This window comes from Anas platyrhynchos, chromosome Z (genome assembly GCF_047663525.1).
Source record: "Anas platyrhynchos isolate ZD024472 breed Pekin duck chromosome Z, IASCAAS_PekinDuck_T2T, whole genome shotgun sequence".
Classification (NCBI taxonomy): domain Eukaryota; kingdom Metazoa; phylum Chordata; class Aves; order Anseriformes; family Anatidae; genus Anas; species Anas platyrhynchos.
Window position 1 is genome coordinate 35,913,403 of NC_092621.1, and position 20,892 is coordinate 35,934,294.

Here is a 20,892-nt window from a genome sequence, read left to right on the forward strand (position 1 = left end):
TAGAATTCATGGCTAAACTACCATGGAATGTTGTTACTTTTTTCAATGCAATTAACAGATTATTCATTCCTAATTACCCTTATACATTTGATGAAAAGGTACTTTTATGAGTATTTCCAGAAATGCGTTGCATTATATCACATAGAAATTAATTGGATCAACTGAAAAATTTGATAAACTTTGAAAGCTTCAGGAAAAAACATGTTTCAAAATATACCAAGCATTTAAAAGTGAAGGAACTAGTATGTTGATTTTGGTGTAAGCCATGCTCATTCTTCGGCCTCTGTTTCTGTTATTAAACATCTTATGGGTTCAGGAAATACCTTATTTTTCAAATAGAGACATATTTAAAAGATACGCAGTTGATTTTTGTTGAACTGTACAAGCACAGGTTTGCATTTGTTGATGCACTTATATTCATGCATCTTCCCATTATGAATTAGTGTCTAATCCGATTTTATCCCTCTAGAAAAAATATCACTATTCCTTTTAATGCATTTAAATATCTTGAAAAAAAAAAAGGATATTGTAGGTTTTCAAATAGTACACATCTTTTTGCATACGAATAAATTCATACCTTATCTAAAAAAAAATACTGTAGATATTAACATGCACTCCAATTTCTTTTTGGGGATTCTTTGGAAGGGGTTATGATAAACAGTTGTTTTTTTTTTCCACGTTGATGGGAAAGACATAAATTCGTGCTCTTTGTCATCTGATGGTGTAAAACTGATTTTCAAATTATAATTCAGAAGAATTTTCTATATTTTTGAAAATAATTTTTGATGTTTTGATTAAAACTGGAAAATGATGCAGTTTTGTGGCTGGTGTGCCATCAGGAAGAGATAGTAAGCTTCATGCTTCTGTTTTTTATTTAGAGCCATTCAAAGAATAAAGACGTGGAAAAGTTGCAATCCAAAAGGAAAAAGATCTACTATCTCATAACAGCTAATCCATCATTTCTAAGAAAAGGTAGGAATATTATATATTTTTGGCAAGTTCATAAGTAAGATTGACAACGAATTCCTGACTGATGTTTCAAAACCTCATCCATTATGTTACACAAACTCGGTTTCTATTTGTTGCATGATTTTCTTGTTTTAAATTTGCATGAGCACATTTTCAAAGCTTCAGGTCATTATTTTAAAATGAAATTGTCTCACAAAAAGTGACCATCAAATATCTTTTAGGTCAGTAAAGTTGTTTTCTGTATTTACTAAATCCTGCCTATTGAATCTCTTGACAAAACTAATAAGGCTTTTCATTGTTTCTTGTTCTTACTTTCCCTCTGTGTCCAACACAGTCAAGGAACAAAATGAACTGCATTTTGGCTTAGACCTTAAAAAATCTGTTACCAAGTCTTTATTTCTGGTAATACCAATCAGAAGCTAGAGCCATATATAACTTTCAAGTCCTTGTTGAGTTTGCAGAGTTGGCACTTTAGAAAAGAAACATCAAGCATTTACAGGTTAAGTGAATTAATTTCTCAGTTCACTTGCTGAGAAGCTTTGAGTATGGTATCCTAGAAAAGTATTTTATAGGCAAAAATAGTATTCTGAAGGGCTAGAGGAACATCAAAAATCATCATGTTTATGATGGTCTGTTGGTTTAGTAACATGCTTTTTTATGTTTAGAGAACAGAACAAAAAGGAGAAATAGCATTTTCCAGAAACCAGGCTACTCTGCTGCTCTACTGCGGGAAAGAATTAAGTCATTGCAGCAACAGATAGCTGTTTTACAGAGTGAAAAAAAGACAGCAGTATCTTCTGTGAAGGGATTTAAAGAAGTGAATGAAAAACTAACAACTCAGCTACATTTGGCTGATCAGAGACTTCAAACTAATAAATTGACTATACAGGTAAAGTCCTCCTCATTATGGTGCCTTATAATGTTCAATTTAATTCTGTTATAATTTTGTGGTGTTCTGATAACATTGTGTGTTTCTTAACTTATGATCAATATTATGAAATGCTATACATTAGCATGTTTTCTATGAGACAACGAATCAGTTGTTATATACAGGCCTGATAAACTATTTTAACACACTTGATTAGTCCTTCTGAAAAATAACATGTTTTCACACTGATATTTTACTTCTGTTTGAATGGTGGAGAGAAATTCACCTTCAGCTTGTTGTCTGAGAATTTTCCTGAGAATTTGGTCAGTCCACTTGAACTAGCACCCTTTCTCCTATAAAGAGAAGTCACTTCTGGAGAAACCATTTCCATATGCCCCACAAAAGGAATACTCAAGGCAACTGGAGTTTTCTTCCAGAAGGAACTTAAACCAGTTCTATATAAACCCAGTTTCTCTGTCAAGGTAGAAAGCTACAGAATATGATTTATGAAAACAGAGACTGACAAACTATTTGGTTAACAGCCCCCAAAATGCCAGCTTCCTTATTTACATCAGTCTTCATTCCTACTTAATCCTTTCCCATACTATCATTCCTTTCAGATTTTCCCCATTCTCATTTATATATATGTATTTTGTGTTAATCTATATGCAGCTCCTCAGCTGGAATTCTTTTCTATTCATACTGTAGTGATTGGCCTGCCCTTTATAGAGCTGAATCAACAAACACTTTTGCAGTAATTGTCTCCTGTTGGTCACACACACATCCTGCTTCCAGAATTATAGTGCTACAACAGATGGACTTGCTGGAAGGAGGCAGACATTAAAAAAGAAATCAAATCCCCTCCCCCTCAAACTTCTCTGCATTTCTCTCTTTGCACAGAAGGCAGAAGCAGTATCAGGAGCAGCACTTCTCACTTTCTTAGGGCTGGGGAACTGCTAATTTCTAGAGAAGGAAAAACCTCATTTCTGTTACTCATTTTGCATAACCATATATATGTAATGAATTGTTCAAAAATAGTTTCCAAGGTCATTGGAACCAGTGGAGATCTGCCTATCTCACAAATAGTATCATAATGTAAAGTTTCATGGACAGTATAAACTTCACAGAGAGTTATGTATAAGTAATTTAGATAGAATATTCAACTTGCTCAGACATCGTCATGATTTGCCTTCCTAGACGACTACACCTTAGGCATCCATAGGAGAGCAATGTGGGAAACAATTTTTTTTTTTAAAAAAGGCCATTATCAAGAAACTGTGTTAAAAAAAAAATGTATGAAGGTAAGTCTTGTTGTAATGTAAAAGACTGACTCAAAACAAAATAATATGTTCTTAGAAACTAATTTTCTTTCACTGTTCTTTTGGAAATTTTTTATTTCTTTAAAAAAAAAAAAGATTGGTCAACTGTCTATTTAAAGGGTGGTGCATTCTAAGCAAAATTAAATAAATGTGTTGCAGGTACTCGAGGAAAAATCTTTATTAGGCATGCACATTTTTTTCCTTCTCAGCAACCGATTCAAATTCCCTTTCTTATAACTAATTACTCTTCAGGTGCCATAGTAGTGCTACCAAGTGGGAAATTTAAAGCAAAGGCTTGGGCTACTTGCCAAGTGAAAATTAAGGAGGTAAAGCACCTACACAGTCACTGCAGGGTACATGCATGTTTTAGAGAGAGAACCATGATACAGACAGATCAAATGATTGTAAAGCACACCTTTTTTTTTTTTTTTTTGGTGGTGGTTTGATTGTTTTTATTAGTGTTATAAAAAGAATGCTATCTAGAAGTGAAGTTTTAAGGTATTGCAAGTGGAATTCTATTTTTTAAAACATTTTATTCATTATTAAGAATACTGTTTTCATCATTGTTTCTCCTCAGTGTTCCTGTTAACTTTAGGTTCTGGAATTATCTTGCACAGGTAGAAGATAAAAACGAAGGGAACAAACCAAGAAGTAAAAGATTTAGGCAATCTGTGGATTCAGGGAGACTCTTACACACTTTAACAGTGTCAAAGTAACTAACATCCAAATATAACTTCTGTATGTAATCATGCTCCTGGGTAATTTTATATTAACAGCGAACTTGTGATGTTGGGCTAAGGTAAGTGTAGTGTTTTAGTAACTTAAACATCAACATCATGGACTTGGATGAGGTGTTGCCTGAATTTAACTAAGAAAATAAATCCATTAGGAAACAAGGGCAGATGTTTGTGCACTCAGTTCTTTGTTATAATCCTCAAGGAATCTAGTGCTAGAAGATTGACTCTGGATTTAGGATTTAAATGTTCCAGATGTTCATATCGAGACATTTTACAGTTCATACAACCTACGAACTGTCTGGCATCTGTTGATTTTCAGAATATATGTACATATGTAGTTTTGTGTATTTTTCTTGGAGATACACACACACCTGTATTTACGTTTGTTTTTCTTTGTAAGAGTTAGGAGTTCTGAATTTTTAGTTTATTTTTTGTTTAGCCTTACTTACTTTTGTTTAGCATTACTTTGCAGTAATGTCAATTTCTTGCTTTGTTTTGTTTCTGCAAAAGCAATTCTGTGCATATTTCTGCAAAATGACTTTAAAGTGTCTGCACATGTGAGAATCAAAGCTTGCATTCTCCAAGGATTTACATCAATACTGAGTCAAGACCGTCTGTTCAGAAGTACAGTAGTTACATTTTGCAATCAGTGTATAGAAATCACAGCTGGAGCTGATACTTAATGTAGAAGCAAAGGGATTTAGCATTTCCTTAGTTTCTTAGGAAAAACATCAGAAAGGAATTGTTAGAAAAATCCAGGATTTTTTTTTTCCATAAGATTTATTCCTCCCTACTCATTTGTATCACTATGTGACTGATTATAAAAATAGTCCATTTATTGCATAGAGCAGAGCCGTGATAATTAGTGTTATGCAGTAGGTGTCATTCTTGTTGGAGAAGTTCAGATGAAATTTATTGATAAAAAAGGAAAATTGTATGCAGGTTGTCATTAGCACTTACCTTATTAAAGTTGTGGCCACTCATAGGTCTACTTCTGAAAGGTACCGTAGGATCTTTTGCATCATATTTCCAGTTTCTCAGGTGATGTCATAAATGCATTTCTTAACAGAAAGCCATAGACATTTGCAAAGTGCTTGTATAAGGATGCTTCACTAGGAAACATGGATCTCAAAAGATGGAAACAAGTCAAACAGCCAACCACTGACAGGTCCTTTGGAGTGGATGGCGTGAAGGTTTAAGCAAATTTTTTCAGATGCATTCTTGCAGATATACAACTGCTTTTTTGATGAGTTGGATTTTTTTTAGAAGTCTGTGTATGTTTTGGCTGCAGCTCAGCTTTGGGATTTTTTTGTGATAGCATCTATAGCGTTATAAACGTCTCTCTAAACTTTGTTTAAACTGTTGAAGTTTCTATTTTCTTCGAATTTTGAGGGAACATTTCTTTTTCCTGAGCTCTTACTGGGCTTTTTAAATACAGTTTGCTTTTAAGATAAAAGAGAAGTTGATCTGGTGGATTATCTCAAGAACAGAAAGGTGTAAGCATTAAAAGCAAAAAAGAATAAGGCTAGAAAAAGCTTTATGTTTTTAAAAATATGTTTGTGGCTTTCTCTACATATTCTCTTGACTATTGTTTGCTGCTCAGTTTATCAGTGAACAGCTGAGAATTCAGAGCTGCATCTGCAAATTCAGCAATCTTCACTCTTCTTATCATACCCAGATATGAGTAATAACCAATTTAGCATTATTCAGTTACTTCAAAACAAAGAAGAAACTGATGATGAATTTAGATGCATTGTAAATTACTGACTTAACTATTGTTTACACAAAGATTTCACTTTAACTTAAGTTTTCATGTGGAGTTTTTCATTCTATAAGTTTATTATTTATTTACATTATAAGTTTTGTGTGTCTGTTTTCTTTAAATTATAAGGATTCCTAGATTTTAGGAATAAGCCTGAAATTACAAGCTAAATTTTTTAAAATTATTCATCAGTAAGTCAAAACTGCTTCTTGAACTTCCTCACTTTTGTTCAGTAAAATTGTAGCAAATACATAAACATTTTGAAAACTTCTGGTATCTTTTAAAATAAATATTGTCCCATTAGAAGTTCTTCTAAACATGTCCAATTCTTTTAACGTAAACACTTTGAAGATTGAAGTGTACAGATCCTTCTGTGTCTGCTGTGAATAGCAATGGTCTTGGTTAATATGCAGGTACGATAATCTTTAGGAACAATATTCAAAAATAATTAAATATAGAATCTGAAAAAATCAAAATAGCACAATTTCTGTTTTACTTATATGTACATGTAAAATTTAGAAAAAGTGTAAAGATAAATCAGAAGGGTTAATAGTATGATAAAATAGGATATACTGCTTGACCTTTCAAGAGTTTGTAAATACAATCTAAAACAGCAGAGATTTACTTAATAAAACTATGTTCAAGTGGGAGGCTGAGGTCTTCTCAAAACTTACCTGTATGTAAATAGTATGTTCTTCTGAAGTCATACTACAGTTATCATTTTGTGTGAAGGCCTAGAAGAGACCTCTTTGATGGCACAACAGACAATTCAAATGTCAAAACACACTCTCAGTTTATGTGTTCTTGAGAGAAAGCCATTCTTCCTGGTCTTGCCACAATGTTCCAGACCTAAATGACAATACTGCCTATGAAAATTGTCTATTTTAAACTTCACTCCTATGGATTTTAAGTTCTGTTTCAGGACCCTGCTCATAGTTTTTGAAGACTTGGCTCTAAAGAGAGTAATAGATTCTGATATATCATAAATTAAACAAGTGACATTTAGGTTTACTAGAGTTTTTCTGAGCCTAATAAATTGAAAATCAGGCTGGGATGTCAGACTTATAAAGGCTAGAAACAGAGACAGACAAAGCTCTCTGATACTGTGAGCCTAAAATTCTCCTCTTTCTATTCATAGTCCAAAATTCTACTAAAGATGTAATAAACTAGCTGTTTAGCTAGTTAAATGTATCTGGTCAAATTTCCAGTTCTTTAGTGAGGAATTCTCTGTATAATTTTTCCTCTAGTAAACAACTGATTCAGCATTGCAGCTGGTATAACACAGTTCTCAAATTTCTATTTTCTATTCTGTCAGAGAAGTCAACTTGGAAATAAAATGAAGAATTGCTAAATGGTAAACATGAAAGTAACTGCCCTTTTAAAATGTATGTAAACCAAAAATATCTTAGCAAATTTTATTGTTTGTTGCACTGCAAACTTTACAACATTTTGAAGTTGGTTCCTTTAAAGAACTACACTGTAAAATATATTTATCATGAAATTGTGCTTTCATTACAAAACAAAAATAAAGCAAAATACCTTTTACATTTCTATTGATCTCTGAAGAAAAATTACAATAAATCTGTTGAATTATTGATGAACAACAGTTGAAGTACATTGCATGTAGGAAATGTGTCTCATTCATAAATTAAAGAGAACAGTTGGCATGAACTGGAACTATGAGAGTTGTTTTATATTGCTGTCAAAATGAAATAACTTACAGATAGGTAAATTCTAGAAAAATATACTGTAAATAAAAAATTGTGGAGACTACATGAAGTTCATAGAATATACTTAACACCAATACTGTGTATTATTTTATCATATCATATAGAAATTCTAAATGTTATGCTGCTATACTAAAAGAAAAAACCTGCATCAGGATTAGCATATCCTTGTACTGTAACAAATATAGGTAGTATACATATCTTTAAGCATATTTAATATAAACATCTGATAGTATAATACAGTAATATGCATGTGTATACATATTACAGTAAACACTGGAAGATACTATAAGTTTAAAATTTAATATTGTAATATGGAAGGTATACTGTAATTTTTTAGTTTATTGGTTTCATGTGAAATGTAGCTTACTTTTCTCCACCTTCCATGTGATTCAATCAACCATTCTTTGTACAGTGAATCCTACCTTATTACTAGACAAAAAACAGAACTCATTTCAAATTTTTTAACCCCCAAATTTTCCTGAATAAGATACCATGTGGGACCTGGAAAAGCTCAACTAACATTGACACGATAGGATTTCCTTTTGTCCTTCCTTTCTTGCCGAGTTGTTCTTCTGAGTATCACAGAATCACAGAATCACAGAATTTCTAGGTTGGAAGAGACCTCAAGATCATCGAGTCCAACCTCTTACCTAACGCTAACAGTCCCCACTAAACCATATCCCTAAGGGTAATATTTGATGGAAATATTTTTTCATTTAACCCTCAGTGCATATTCCTACAGTTTGCATCTTAATGTACTTAGGACAGCTCTTGTTCATGACAACTTTTTTAAGACCTTAACATCTTAATGATTTCCTTCCTTGTACGAGGCTTTATATATACATGTTAAATACCTAAGAAAACACTTCACATCAACTTTAAGAATTATTTTTAATGCTTTGTATTTTTTTGTCACCTTCATCCCTTCTTAAAAGTATTTTTAGTTCTAATTCAGCTCAGGTAAAGACAGTTGTCTGTTGTTGACTCTATAAAAATGATGTACAGTAAAAAGTCTTATACATGATATTTCTATGTAATTAGTTTTAAAGTTTTCTTTGTAATGACAGTAAGAAGTAAAATAAAAAGCCACACACTTACTCTGCTTCTCTTTTGGAAAAGGGACTAAATACACAGTATAAGAATATCTTCATTGAATTCAGTGTGATCTGCTCATTTAATTAAAGCTAAGCACTGAACTAGACTGGGTTCTGTCTATTATGTGAAGTTCTGTGGGTGTTAAATGGTTTTATCAGATAATATTTATTCACCATCAAGTCTCACCAAAAAAAAAATACAAAAAATTAAAAACCAAAACCAGCACATTGATTTGGGAATAATTCTTTATTTCTTAAAGCGAGATTACATTTCACCTATGGCAGTCCGTTTTCCTTACAGATTGCTATGGAAAAAATAGTGTGGGTTGCAGTTGGAACAGTACTCTTATGCTTGTTCACTGGAGTCCCCCAAAAAAGTATTAATACTAACTGCCATATTAACTATTAAATTGATTTACTAACAATTTCATGCATATGCTTATTTCCATTGATTTTTTTTTTTAAGTTTCAAGATCTCCAAGGTTGTAATACTTACGGTAAAAATGTATTTTTTGACTGTAGAGGTGCATGTAGGAGGTCTCCCTGTGGTAAAAAGTTCTTTTGCATTTTGAAATTACAGGGAAGAAATTACTTTAGAGGACATAGCTACATTTATTTACCTTTTTTAATATTGCAGAGTTAGTATTCTGATACACTATGCAAGCATCTGTTTGTACCATTCTGTGGGTGCTACTAAAATGCAAGAGATACATGTCTTGGTTTCAATCAGCCGTATACTGTGCATGTTTGAATCTCCAGTTGTATGTAATTGCCTGCTTAATGTGTCCGATTTTTACCTAACAGTCTCTTTTCACATTCTCAGAATAAGTAAAAGTTTTCCTGATTATTTAAGTATGAAAAGTTTTCAGAAGTCATGAGAAATTGGGGAAATACTTTTTCATTTTTTTATACTGTGAACGTTAATGGATTTTTAAATCCTTCCCATAAGTGTTTTACACTGTGAACGTTAAAGGATAAGAAGGCCTATATAAACAAATATCCAAGGGTTAAAATCATTTCCTTTTCTTCTGTTCTCCTATTACATGCTTTTACCTTGCTTCTCATTCTTTAGCTCCTGTCCTGATCAATTAAATAAATTTCCATCTCTGGGGAGATAAGGAGCGTAATGTAGGTAGAGAAGGGTGTTCAGTATGGTTAGGTAAATATATGTAATATGAATTATTAAGAGGCAGTCTTATTCCTGATACGAGGAGGTGGATTTCCTAATAAGTTGAAGGAGCAGGGGCATGGGATTAAGAAAATGGTTCTAGGACCTGAAAGTATCTAGAAGTTTTATAAGCACACCCAGTTACATTTTGTGTCCCTGTGCTATGGTGATTAATTTTCTTCAGTGATCTTCACCATGTTTCATGTAGTATATGAATTGGGGTTAAATACTGTCACATGGTACACAGAGTAGATTCAATGTGTCAATTCATATCTTAAGGTTAAATCAGTACATATAAATAGTACTAAATCACTTTCTCTAGCTCAGAATCTCATGTACCATGAAATTAATTTTGTTGATCCCTCACATGAATGATAACATTATTTTTTTCCCAATAATGGTTTACACCTTATGCATCAGTTCCATTTGGATATGCTATGAAATTTATGACAGTCTTTTTGCTGTTTGTTTTAGAGGTATAATCTTTCAGTCATTTTTTTTAAGCTAGTGACAACTTAAAAAATCCAAGTCAGTGCAGGAGGATATCTTCAGTCATTGACAGCTATTCTAAACTTTCAATTATCCACCAGACACTGGCTAGAAGTGTGGATCATTATGACCTCACAACAGGGTTTTTAATAAGAAAATCATTACATCAAAATAAATCACTGCCCAAATTCATGTTGAGCAAAGCTGAATGGCTGTCTCCTTGGAACCAGGAACTCTGAAGAAAGGTGAGAAGTAATTACCTAGTAGGTAATAAGTTGAGCATAAACTCCCAGTGCCATTGTGATAAACAGTAGCGTGGTTTTTTTGTTTATACACCAAGAATATATGAACTGGAGACTGTGTAATAGGAGCAGAGAGAATACATTTTCCTTGTCTTTGGCATGATTTGGCTGCTTCTAGAGTACTGTCTAGCTCCAATACCCAGAATCCAAGGAAGAGGTTGAGGGAAGTAAAGATCATTCGAAGACTTATGGGAAGGATTTAAAAACATGACATTCCAGAGAGCAATTAGAGTTTATAAAAGAGGAGGTTAAAAGGTAACTTCAGTTTGAAAATCTAGGAAAAAGAAAGTAGTTTCTAGATTCTTTAATCTAACAAAGGAAGACTGAAAAAAAAAAAAAAAAAAAAGATTCTGTTTTCTTTCCATACTCATACTTGATATGAGGACATTGCAGGCCATGTATAACAAAAATTGACATAGAACTCATACATTTTGGAAGATCTATTTCAAAGCTTTGCACCATTACATATCATCCAATTCTACCATTGTTTCCCCCTTATTCATGACTTCTGCTTCAGATTTGAGGAACTGTTGTGAAGTAAGGACATTTTGTAACGTAAAGATATAATACAGGTTATTAAAATTGAGAATATTGGAAAGTATATATTTTCAGGTGAGATTTGGGGTAAGAAAACAGCTCTCATATTGGACAATTAATCTAAAAATGAATTAGAAGTCAACTGCTTGTGTTGAGCAATGGGTAGCCTTTAGGGATAAAACCACAAACGTGTTCTATAGGAAGAAGCATGGAAAAAGAGCAACAGACAGAGAAAGGATATGTTTAATAATGTGAGCTGAAAGCATGAAAAATACAAAGAGGAAGATATGTCCGCTGCTTTAGTAACACTTTTGGTTATCGGAAGAATTTTGGGGAGAAATGCATGTACTTCATAGAGCAAAGCTAAGCAAAAGTATTTTTGTGATGAAATTCATAATGCATTTAATTAAGTGCTGTGGAGAAGAGATGTAAATATGGACAATAAACTTACGAAAAGTCAAAGCAGTGCTTTATAAGGGTCTAACTGAAACCAAGGATAGATGTTATAATGATCTTAAAATATCAGTTTGTAAAGAAGAGAAATTCTGAGGCAGAGGAAGTATCCTGTAATAGTTTGGATTGCAAACTCACCCAGTTCCCTCCCCACCATGGGCAGGGACACCTCCCACCAAACTAGGTTGCCCAAAGCCCCATCCAACCTGGCCTTAAACACTTCCAGGGATGGGGCATCCACAGCTTCTCTGGGCAACCTGTGCCACTGCCTCACCATCCTCTGAGGGAAGAATTTTTTCTTTGGAACAAATTTGTCTTTTCTAAGCCTACCCTGTTTTAGTTTAAAACTGTTATCCCTCATCTTGTCGCTACACTCCCTGATAAAGAGTCCCTTTCTAGATTTCTTCTTGGTCCCCTTTAAATGCTGGAAAGAAGAAGTCATCACTACTCAGAAACACCAAGTCATGGCACAGGGAAATTGATAATGAAAAAAAGGGAATAAGCTAAAAGAAATTAATGTTCCATAATGAGCAATAGGAACATTCAAAGAGATTCTTCTTCTAGAAGACTCTTCAAGATTCTTATTCAAAGAGATTCTTCTTTAGCAGAAGAAATATAAAAAGAAGGAAAATCTGCATTTGTGGTGTAGTGTATACGTAGTTGAGACTTTAATTGTTCAGTACAGCCCGTTAGATTCTCTGGCTACAAAGCTGAGAGAAGACTAAAGGTCTTTCACAGAAACATAGAATTTTCGAGGTTGGAAGGAACTTCTGGAGATCATCTATTCTACCCCCCACTCTACCTCCCCGACTCAAGTAGGGCCCAGAAGAGGTTGTCCAGAACCATGTCCAGATGGCTTTTTAATATCTCCAAAGAGGGAGACTCTACAACCTTGCTCAGTCACCCTCCCAGGAAAAAAAAAAAAAAAAAGCATTTCCTGATGTACAGACAGAACCTCCTATGTTCCAGCTTGTGTGCATTGTCTCTTGTCCAGTCGCTGTGCACCACTGGGAAGAACCTGACTCTGCCTTCCTTCAGATATTTGTGCACATAGGTAATATCACCCCAGAACCTACTCGTCTCCATGCTAAACAGCCACAACTCTGTCAGCTTTTCCTAGTAGGAAGTAAGCTACAGCCTCTTAACTCCAGCCATTCCTTGGACTCACATATGGCCCTGTCTCAGTCTTTAATTTAGGTAGTACATAGCTTGATGAGGAAAAATCTGAATATATAAAATTAGATAAACATTTTAAAAATATTTTTTTCATATTCCTTAGTCCAGATGTAGGTTTGACTAAGGAAACATTTTTTTTTAGTGAGGTATTAGTGAAATATTTAGATGAGAAAGCATTTAATTCTAATTGATAACAGAGTAATCTTTTTTTGAGTGACCCTTCTTTGTTACAGGCTTGGCTTCCAAAGCATCAAATACTTACTTTTCAAATTATTGTTTGTGAAAAGTAAAAACTTTGGCAGAAAATAATAAAAAATAGAATTTACTATGAGAAAAAATGGAAATGAATTTTGATAGAGAATGATTTCAATTAAAAAGCTGGAGATTATGCACTTGAAACAAAAAATTTTGGAAGCTCTCTTTTGACAAATAAGGTTAAGATAATCTTGAGAAAGGCTAAGCAGTAGGAGACATACATTTCCATTGTTTCATTATAAAAACCTGTATTGAGGCCTGAAACTAGAGGAAGTTTACTTCCTGTAATTTACAGTCTTCTCTACTTTGAGTAGATTCCCTGAAGAAAACAAAAAAGTCATGTTGTATATTTAATGAAAATTAAATTGTTACGAAGGCTATAAGTATAATTTAAACATAGAATACTTTTATTGGTGCACGCTATAATATATATTACTGTATACAGTTCAAAAGATGCTACAGTAAATGCCTCAAAAGATTGACTATTGGACTGTCCTGGCTGTGTTTTTATTCTTTTGTCAAGAAATGTAAAATTTTAAATAGTGTCATTTCCATTATTCAGCAGCTTCTTTGTGATATTTGTTCTTACTTTTCATAAAAAGGAGTTAAAAACTTCTTTATATATACAAAAATGCATTTTCTTATTTACATATACTCACTGTGTATCTCCAGACTTGTCTTTGCACTGGCAGATTTTGTAGTAGACATCCTGTGTAGGGTATTCAGTTTATATATGTCAGATCCTCAAGGGCCATGGCTTTTGCCAGATGAAGCACTTTTGATTTTGAGGCTGATGAAACACAGTGCTATTATTGATCTGTGCATGACACAGCCTGTCTCTCTGCTGGCAGAGTGTAGCAACATTTATCCAGGAATTTGTGAAATGTCACTCGGATCATGTTCATAAGGTAAACTGTGCAAAAACCAGGATCCAAGCAGAGAATCCATGAGGAATTGGACGTGACTCTCTTACTCCTTTGTCCTATCTTCTAGGTCAGGCAAAGTGTTGCTTGTTAAAACAATGTCTGTGTTTTATATCAGATGTTGAAAAAGTATGATTATCACTAGGAACACCCTGTACAATATCGTTGTACTGTTGTTTTACTCGGTATTTTAGGTCACTTGGGAAAACAGTATTTTAAGTTAGTGAAGGTGATCTAAACATTGCTAGTCTATAATTTCTGTTTGTAAAAGAAAATGACAGTTCTTGTATGCTTCCAGCTAGGAAACTCTGCTATTCTCTAAAGAATTTAACTTTTCTTGCTTCACTTTGCCTTTAGAGATATGGCAATGCATGTTTGTCATTAGGATGTCAGGAAGCAAAAGTGGTCACAAAGCATGTGACTGTTTCTGCGAAAGTACTGATATTTGCATGTTTTATTTCTTTATAAATCATGATTGAATAAGGCTGCCCAGTTTTGTTAGTAGCAAAACCATAAGTCATGAAAATTAAGTTAAATAATAAAAAAGCATGCTGCCATATGCTGTTTACCTATTAGTAGAGGGTCAGATGTGACTTTTTGAGGCATTTGTGGTAAACAGTGTTTCAGCTACAGATTCACCGTTAACTGTGAAGTGAATGTTGCACCTTCTCATTAAAAATACAATATTTAAAAAAAAAAAAAAAAGGTTTTAAAGTGTGAAAAATAACATCACCACAAAACCATGCAATTATTATTTTTAAGCTTCTATTTCTAGGAGAGATATAACAATAACAATCTGAAAGCTAGCCGTGAAGGAAAAATAATTATTGTTATATTAGCCACCAGTTTCAATTTTAAGCATTAAGGTAATTAGAAAGTTTTCGAGATCATTTAATTTTAAAATACAGTTCCTAGTTAAAGAAGGAGGAAACGGGTGTTGTTGAAGTTTAAGGTTTGAGTTTTGCTATTTTATATTCCAACTATAACTGATTTATTTTATTTCTGTAAGATAATTTCTGTAGTTTGAATTTCACAATACCAAATCAAGATTTACCTAATCACTTGAGTGGCAACTCAAGTTGTTGTTGTTGTTTGTTTGGTTGTTTTTTTTGTCTGTTGATTTTTGTCATGCTTTGGTTTGGTTTGGTTTGTTGTGTGGATATGTATGTTTATGTTGCAAAGGTCTAAAGGCTGGCCAAATACGATTGTTTCTTTCTGAGAAATGTGTGGATTGTATTTCATAGCATAAAGGCTACCTGCAAGTCAAATCTACCACTCTTCATAGTAGAAACATTCACAGCTTATCAAGTGTTATTTTTCACAGGGGATATTTATTTTGCTACTTAGCACTGGTGAGGCATTCTGTGAGATGCTGTATCTTATTTGGGCACCACACTTAAAATATACATATTGGAATAAATCTACAGGAATTTTAGGAAGTGTTGAAGATGCTAACTATGAGAAAAGATTCAAGGAAAGTAATTCCTGAAAGAACAGATCGATGATAAACACTGATGGAGTGTAATAGGTCCCTTCCGATGTGTAAAAGATTATTTTAAAAGGCTAATGGTCAGTATATGCTTCTGTCTCTTTTAAGGTAAAGCATAAAGAAATAGACTTATTTTTTTCAAGAAGGATTATTGATATCTATGACAGATGTTCTCACTCAGAGGGCACTGAAAACTGCAAATGGTTGCCATGGGCATTTTTGCAGTTATACCAAAATTTTCAGGGGTAGTCTACTTACATTGCTTTGTGCAAGCGCTAAATGCAATATATTCATGACATCATTTCCAGTTTTGGTCTTGCAGTACTTAATTTTTTGTCCTCTTCTCATTCTCAAAATGGAACGACTGTTTTTTACCTACCTAAGACTGGAAATATATCTTAATACTGAAGAGTATAAACAATGGCACTTACAGCTATTCTCCATAAACTTTTATTTCTTGAATACCAAGTTCACCTTTTCTCTCATGCAGTTTATTATTCTTTGGTTTCTAGTAATACCTATCATTAACCAGAAGGGCCCATAACAATAGCTCCCACACCTTATTCTTGGGGTAATTATTTCAGAAGGAAGTATATCCTAGAACTCTGGATTTAGCTTTATACTAAAAGAGGGTCGATTTAGATTAGATACTAGGAAGAATTTTTTTTACTGGGGGCGGGGGGGGGGGGGACTGGCTGTGTGAAGCACTGGCACAGGTTGCCTGGAGAAGCTGTGGGTGCCCCATCCCTGGAAGTTTTCAAGGCCAGGTTGGATGGGGCTTTGGGTGACCTGGTGTAGTGGGAAGTGTCCCTGCCCATGGCAGAGAGTGTTGGAATTGGATGACCTTTAAGGTCCCTTCCAACACAAACTGTCCTGTGATTCGGATATTCTGTAAACCCTAGGTTGCAGAGTTTTTTTGAGCTCATCCAGAGTTAAGCAGGTAAATCTTCTTCACTGGTTCAGCACTGTAAAGCATCAGTTTCCTGTACTTAACCCTGTTTGTCTACTGATCCCACGATGAGATTTCTCTTTCTAGTTTAATGAAGAAAAAGAATTGGTCTTCTGGGAATTGGCTCTTATTCCCACAATCTCTTGGTTAAGTTTGTGTCTGTAAAGTTATTGCTCATACTTTTTTGTCCTGTCTACTCCCCTTCACTTGAAAACATATCCATAGCCAGGAGTGCAAACCAGAAAAGCACAGCCTCTCACATTACTGTACCAAAGAAGACATATAAACCTTTGGGATTCATTTGATGTTTTTTCATCTTTCTGGGCATAAAGGATTAGGAGCAAAGAATTAAGACATCAACAACAGTAGAAATGTGTTAAGAACTAAGACTACTTTTGAGACCAAAAAAAAAAAATAAATCTTATTTGGGTTCTATGCATGAGATTCCTTTTCTGTAGCATGCTTTCCTTGTGATTATCCTCATTTTTCTCTGTCTTGGGCCCTGGTTGTTTCAGACAATGAATAATGGCTCACAGGATTTGTTGGCATCCCTACAGAAGTCAGACAACAATACACTTCTTTTTACACTAAGGGAAGAGTTTTTATACTTTTGAAGCCACGTATGTGTGCCTAAACTGCCTGGACTTCCTAGACCTACTGCTAGAGAAGATAGGATAATGTTAGTACTTCTTGCTGATGCTCTGCACCATCTGATTTGTTATCCCGAAGTGTCATTGGCAATTAGTGAAGCAGTCATGTACTCTTCCCATAGTTTGTGTTGCGTTCAGGTTCATTTTACGTCACTCTGGCTACCTTTGATGCCTAATGTGGCAAGAAGTTCTTTCTTGGTAATGGAGACTGTATGGCTAGCCATAACGTGTCTCATGAGATTCAGAGGCACTGGAAAAGACTATATACTGTTTGTTGTCTGAACTGTGCCTATGCACGGTTTTCTGTTCATTTGGAGATTCAAAGGTGGTCCTGTGATCTTTGGGCTGTTATGTGCATCAAATAGAAATGTATGAGTCAACCTGTATATTCTTATCTCAGTGATGCAAGCAGAACAAAATGAGGGAAATACTAAGAGATGGCAGTTGTAGATCTGCTTGAGGCTGGATCCTTGGATTGCAGGGATCTGGCACAACCACAATATTGCCTTCAAATTATTCATGTATGTGAAAAAAATTAATCACCCAAATGAGTCACACTGTTGATCATAATTATGATATAGGGAAAATACATTTCAGTTTACGTATTAGCCAGAAAATAGATCTTCTCCTTAAGGTCTCTTCGGTACGTTAATATATAACAGAAGGAATACTTTACCCTAAAATGTTCGCCTATGTCTGTTGTTCTAGTTGGGGTTTCAATGATAACATATAATACAAATTAAAGATACGACTGTAGGGGTTCATTTACGAGAATCCAGGGATGAATTACCGCTTTAAATTAAATGCAATACATTCTAGAGTTAATTTTTAATGCAATTAGTGATTTTGAAAAATATCTCCTATCCTGATATCCCCCCCCCACCAATGTCTGTCATCAACTTCCTCATACTCCTTAGAACTGCCTAGCAATATGCCTTTATTTTCTTACAAGGAAAATCAACGTATAGTATATTAATATTTATACTGTATTACCTTTATATGACTAGAGAAGTTCCAGACTCTTCTATCTTTCATTTTCCAGCTCTTTGTTGTGTATCTATATTTTTGACCTGCTCTGTGAGAACCCTGAACATTTCCAGTAATTAAAATTGTTAATTTAATGAAAAAAAAAATAATAATAAAGCTCCTGAGGACATTTTTTTCAGCTTCTATTGACTGTGGAAGCAGTTACAAATTATTGTATAAATTCAAACCTACATATATATTAATACATTTTGTTTCTCAGATACTGCAACCCACCTTTGATAATATTTTCTAGTACTTTCAGTATTTTTATCTCAAAATACCCATATGACAACTCCAAACCTTTGTGTCTTTTAAAATCGATTTCTGTAAGTTTACAGAAAACAGTCTTTAACAGTTTAAAAATTGAGATTTAAGTAAATGAGAGCAATATTTAAAGATGAGGCCAGAGTATGGTAGATGGAACAGCTTTCCCTACATCACAGAATTCCTGCCCACTCACATTGAGATGCAGAAATATTTCAATAGAAAATGGTTCACTCTCTAAAACAGATGGAAATGAGGAGAGGTTAAATTAATATTTCACCATTCTTTCAGCTGTTTAGTTTCTTTCTTGGTTATATTTTCTTTTAAAATAATTTTTAATTTTTAAAGATACAAAGCTGTATGCTTTTGGAAATAAGCACATAAATAAAAAGAAAGTTTAAAAACAGTCTTTAAAATAGCATTTTCAGTTTGGTTTCGTTCTATTTTATGTGAGCTATACGGAAAACAGATGGAAGCATTATTAATTTTTTCCCCCAATGAGTTTTAGTGCAGCATATTTGTATGTGTTATCTGAAACATATGAATACTTAGTATTGCTGCTGTTAAATTCGTAATGAGTTGTAGGGATTGTGAAATTCCCTGACTGGCTCTCATGCAAGTAGTTCATTTGCAGTGCTTAGATGTGTTAAGAGTAAGCAAGGGGAATATGGCAAGCACTATCCCTGACCCTAGATGAAAAATTCAAATTTCTAGCTTTATGAGTTTGCCCCAACTCTCATATCTGGTGAAAATCGGATAAATACTGTGTAACCCTGCAAAAAATCTTGCAGTAAAACCTGGTCCTAACTATAAAAGATTGCATGGATTCCCTGTCTTCATTTAAAATTTTCTAGTCTCTAGAAAGGTGTGGATATTTTGCAGTAAATGTTATACATCTGATATAAGTCTTTATTTGTATATACCAGTAGCTAAGGTGCTCAGGCATATTAGGTACTGGAGTACCTAAGTCAGTATGTATTTGTTTAACTAGCAATGGTAAATACACGCTGGTTTCCTATTTCCACCATAGCTTCACAACTTGCTTGCTAGGGTGTTGTGTCTGTGTAGAAGTAGTTCAAATAAGTTAAACTTTAATTATATAAGATACTGTATAAAATACTTTAATCTCAAATATTTTTCATTCTAAGGAATATATATTTTTTTGAGTTCTTTAATTTATGTGGAATAGTGAAGGCCTTTAGGCAAGGTCCTACCCAATTGTAACATCTGTATATTGTGACAGTTTGCATCTTCACACTGGAAACTGAATTCCTACAAAAATTAAAGTACATAGTTGAAATCATATAATTGATCATAATGAAAATGCTTATATAAATAGCATTACATACATGGCTAATAGTTCTTGTATTCCTTTGAAACTTGCAAGGACAGATGGAGTGCTGTATCTGCTTTAGTATGAAAGCAAGATAGTGTTCTTAATATATACAGAAATTAGGCATGAGATACAGCAGTATTTACTCATAAAGAGATATGAAACTGAAACTGATCGAAAATGCAAGCTGAAATTGAGTTGCTGCAGGTCAATAGCCTTAACTTTGAATTGCTGTTTTATACAGATGAAATTTTTCAGAAGCATTTTCATCATATTAAAAAATTGTTACCTAGATTATTACAGTTTCCCTGATTTTCCATAATTTGAGAAACCATTTTGTGCACAATATGCAGTTGTATACTCGGGCTTCTCAGTTGCTTATAACAATAGATGATTTGTTGGAGAATTGGGCCCAGAATGATCCGTTTATACATGAGTGTTTGTATGTTTCTCTGGAATAGATGTAAATGCTTTGGTTTTGATCTGTGTGGTATTATTGTCCTTTACAAATGTAAAAATAAAATAAAAAAGTGGACCTATCTGCACTATTTTTTTTTCATTTCATAAAATGCCATAGCTAGACCAAATATTGTAACACTAAGCTTTTTTAAGTTGTAGAATGAATTTTAATTTTTTATGAACCTCATTTTGATACAAAGTAGCTACATTAAAATTACATTAAAAGTTTTATGAAGTGATGTACAGTAAATGGCCTTTATAAACAATGATTACTCTTTGTTTGATCAATACTAACACATGATTAGAAAGACATTCAAAGACTTTTAAAGAGTCTTTATTTGTTGGCAATAACACCTGTATTTCCAAGAATAGTTGAGTTTGCATTTTGTGTGTGTTAAATGGCAGTTCTGAAGATAACGGTGTATGTTTTACTTTTATAAAGCTGATGAACTGTGATTGTGTTACAGTGACATTATCAATAGGACAACTGTATTTTTTCTTTACTAAAATAACTGAGATGAAAAATATGCCTCTTATCTGCATGCTGATATCTGTATTCCTCTGCTGGGAACTAATTTAAACACTTCATGAAAGATTGACATTTTCAGTGCCTTAAACATCCTTAAAAGCTGCTTTGTTCATTGCAAACCATATTTAGTATGACCTCATAATAATGTAGCACACCTCAAGTGTCATGCCTGTCTTTACTATGCACACTGGAGCTATGTTCATCTATACTAGACAACTGCACTTCAAGGAAAGTTTTTTTTTTTTTTTTTTTTTTTTTCTTGATAGGCAATTAGCAGTAATTAGGAAGATTCACCTCAATAAGATGTCAACATGAGATTGTTTAAAAAAGTTGAATGTCAGTGGCTTTAAAGGAGTTTTTTTTTTTTCTCTGACACATAGGTATGGCATATGAAACATGAAATGTTAATTT

The 20,892-nt window shown here is 33.7% G+C and overlaps 1 protein-coding gene across 8 annotated transcripts in view; it reads left to right on the forward strand.

The window, feature by feature from the left end:
* The window catches only part of CNTLN (centlein), a 201,307-nt gene that overhangs the window by 137,342 nt on the left and 43,073 nt on the right, over positions 1 to 20,892 (forward strand). For all 8 annotated transcript variants that reach the window (XM_038171270.2, XM_038171266.2, XM_038171267.2 and 5 more), the window contains 2 exons: positions 879 to 972; positions 1,635 to 1,858. In XM_038171270.2, coding sequence (XP_038027198.2) covers positions 879 to 972; positions 1,635 to 1,858 — 318 coding nt within the window. The remainder of the gene's footprint in view (positions 1 to 878; positions 973 to 1,634; positions 1,859 to 20,892) is intronic.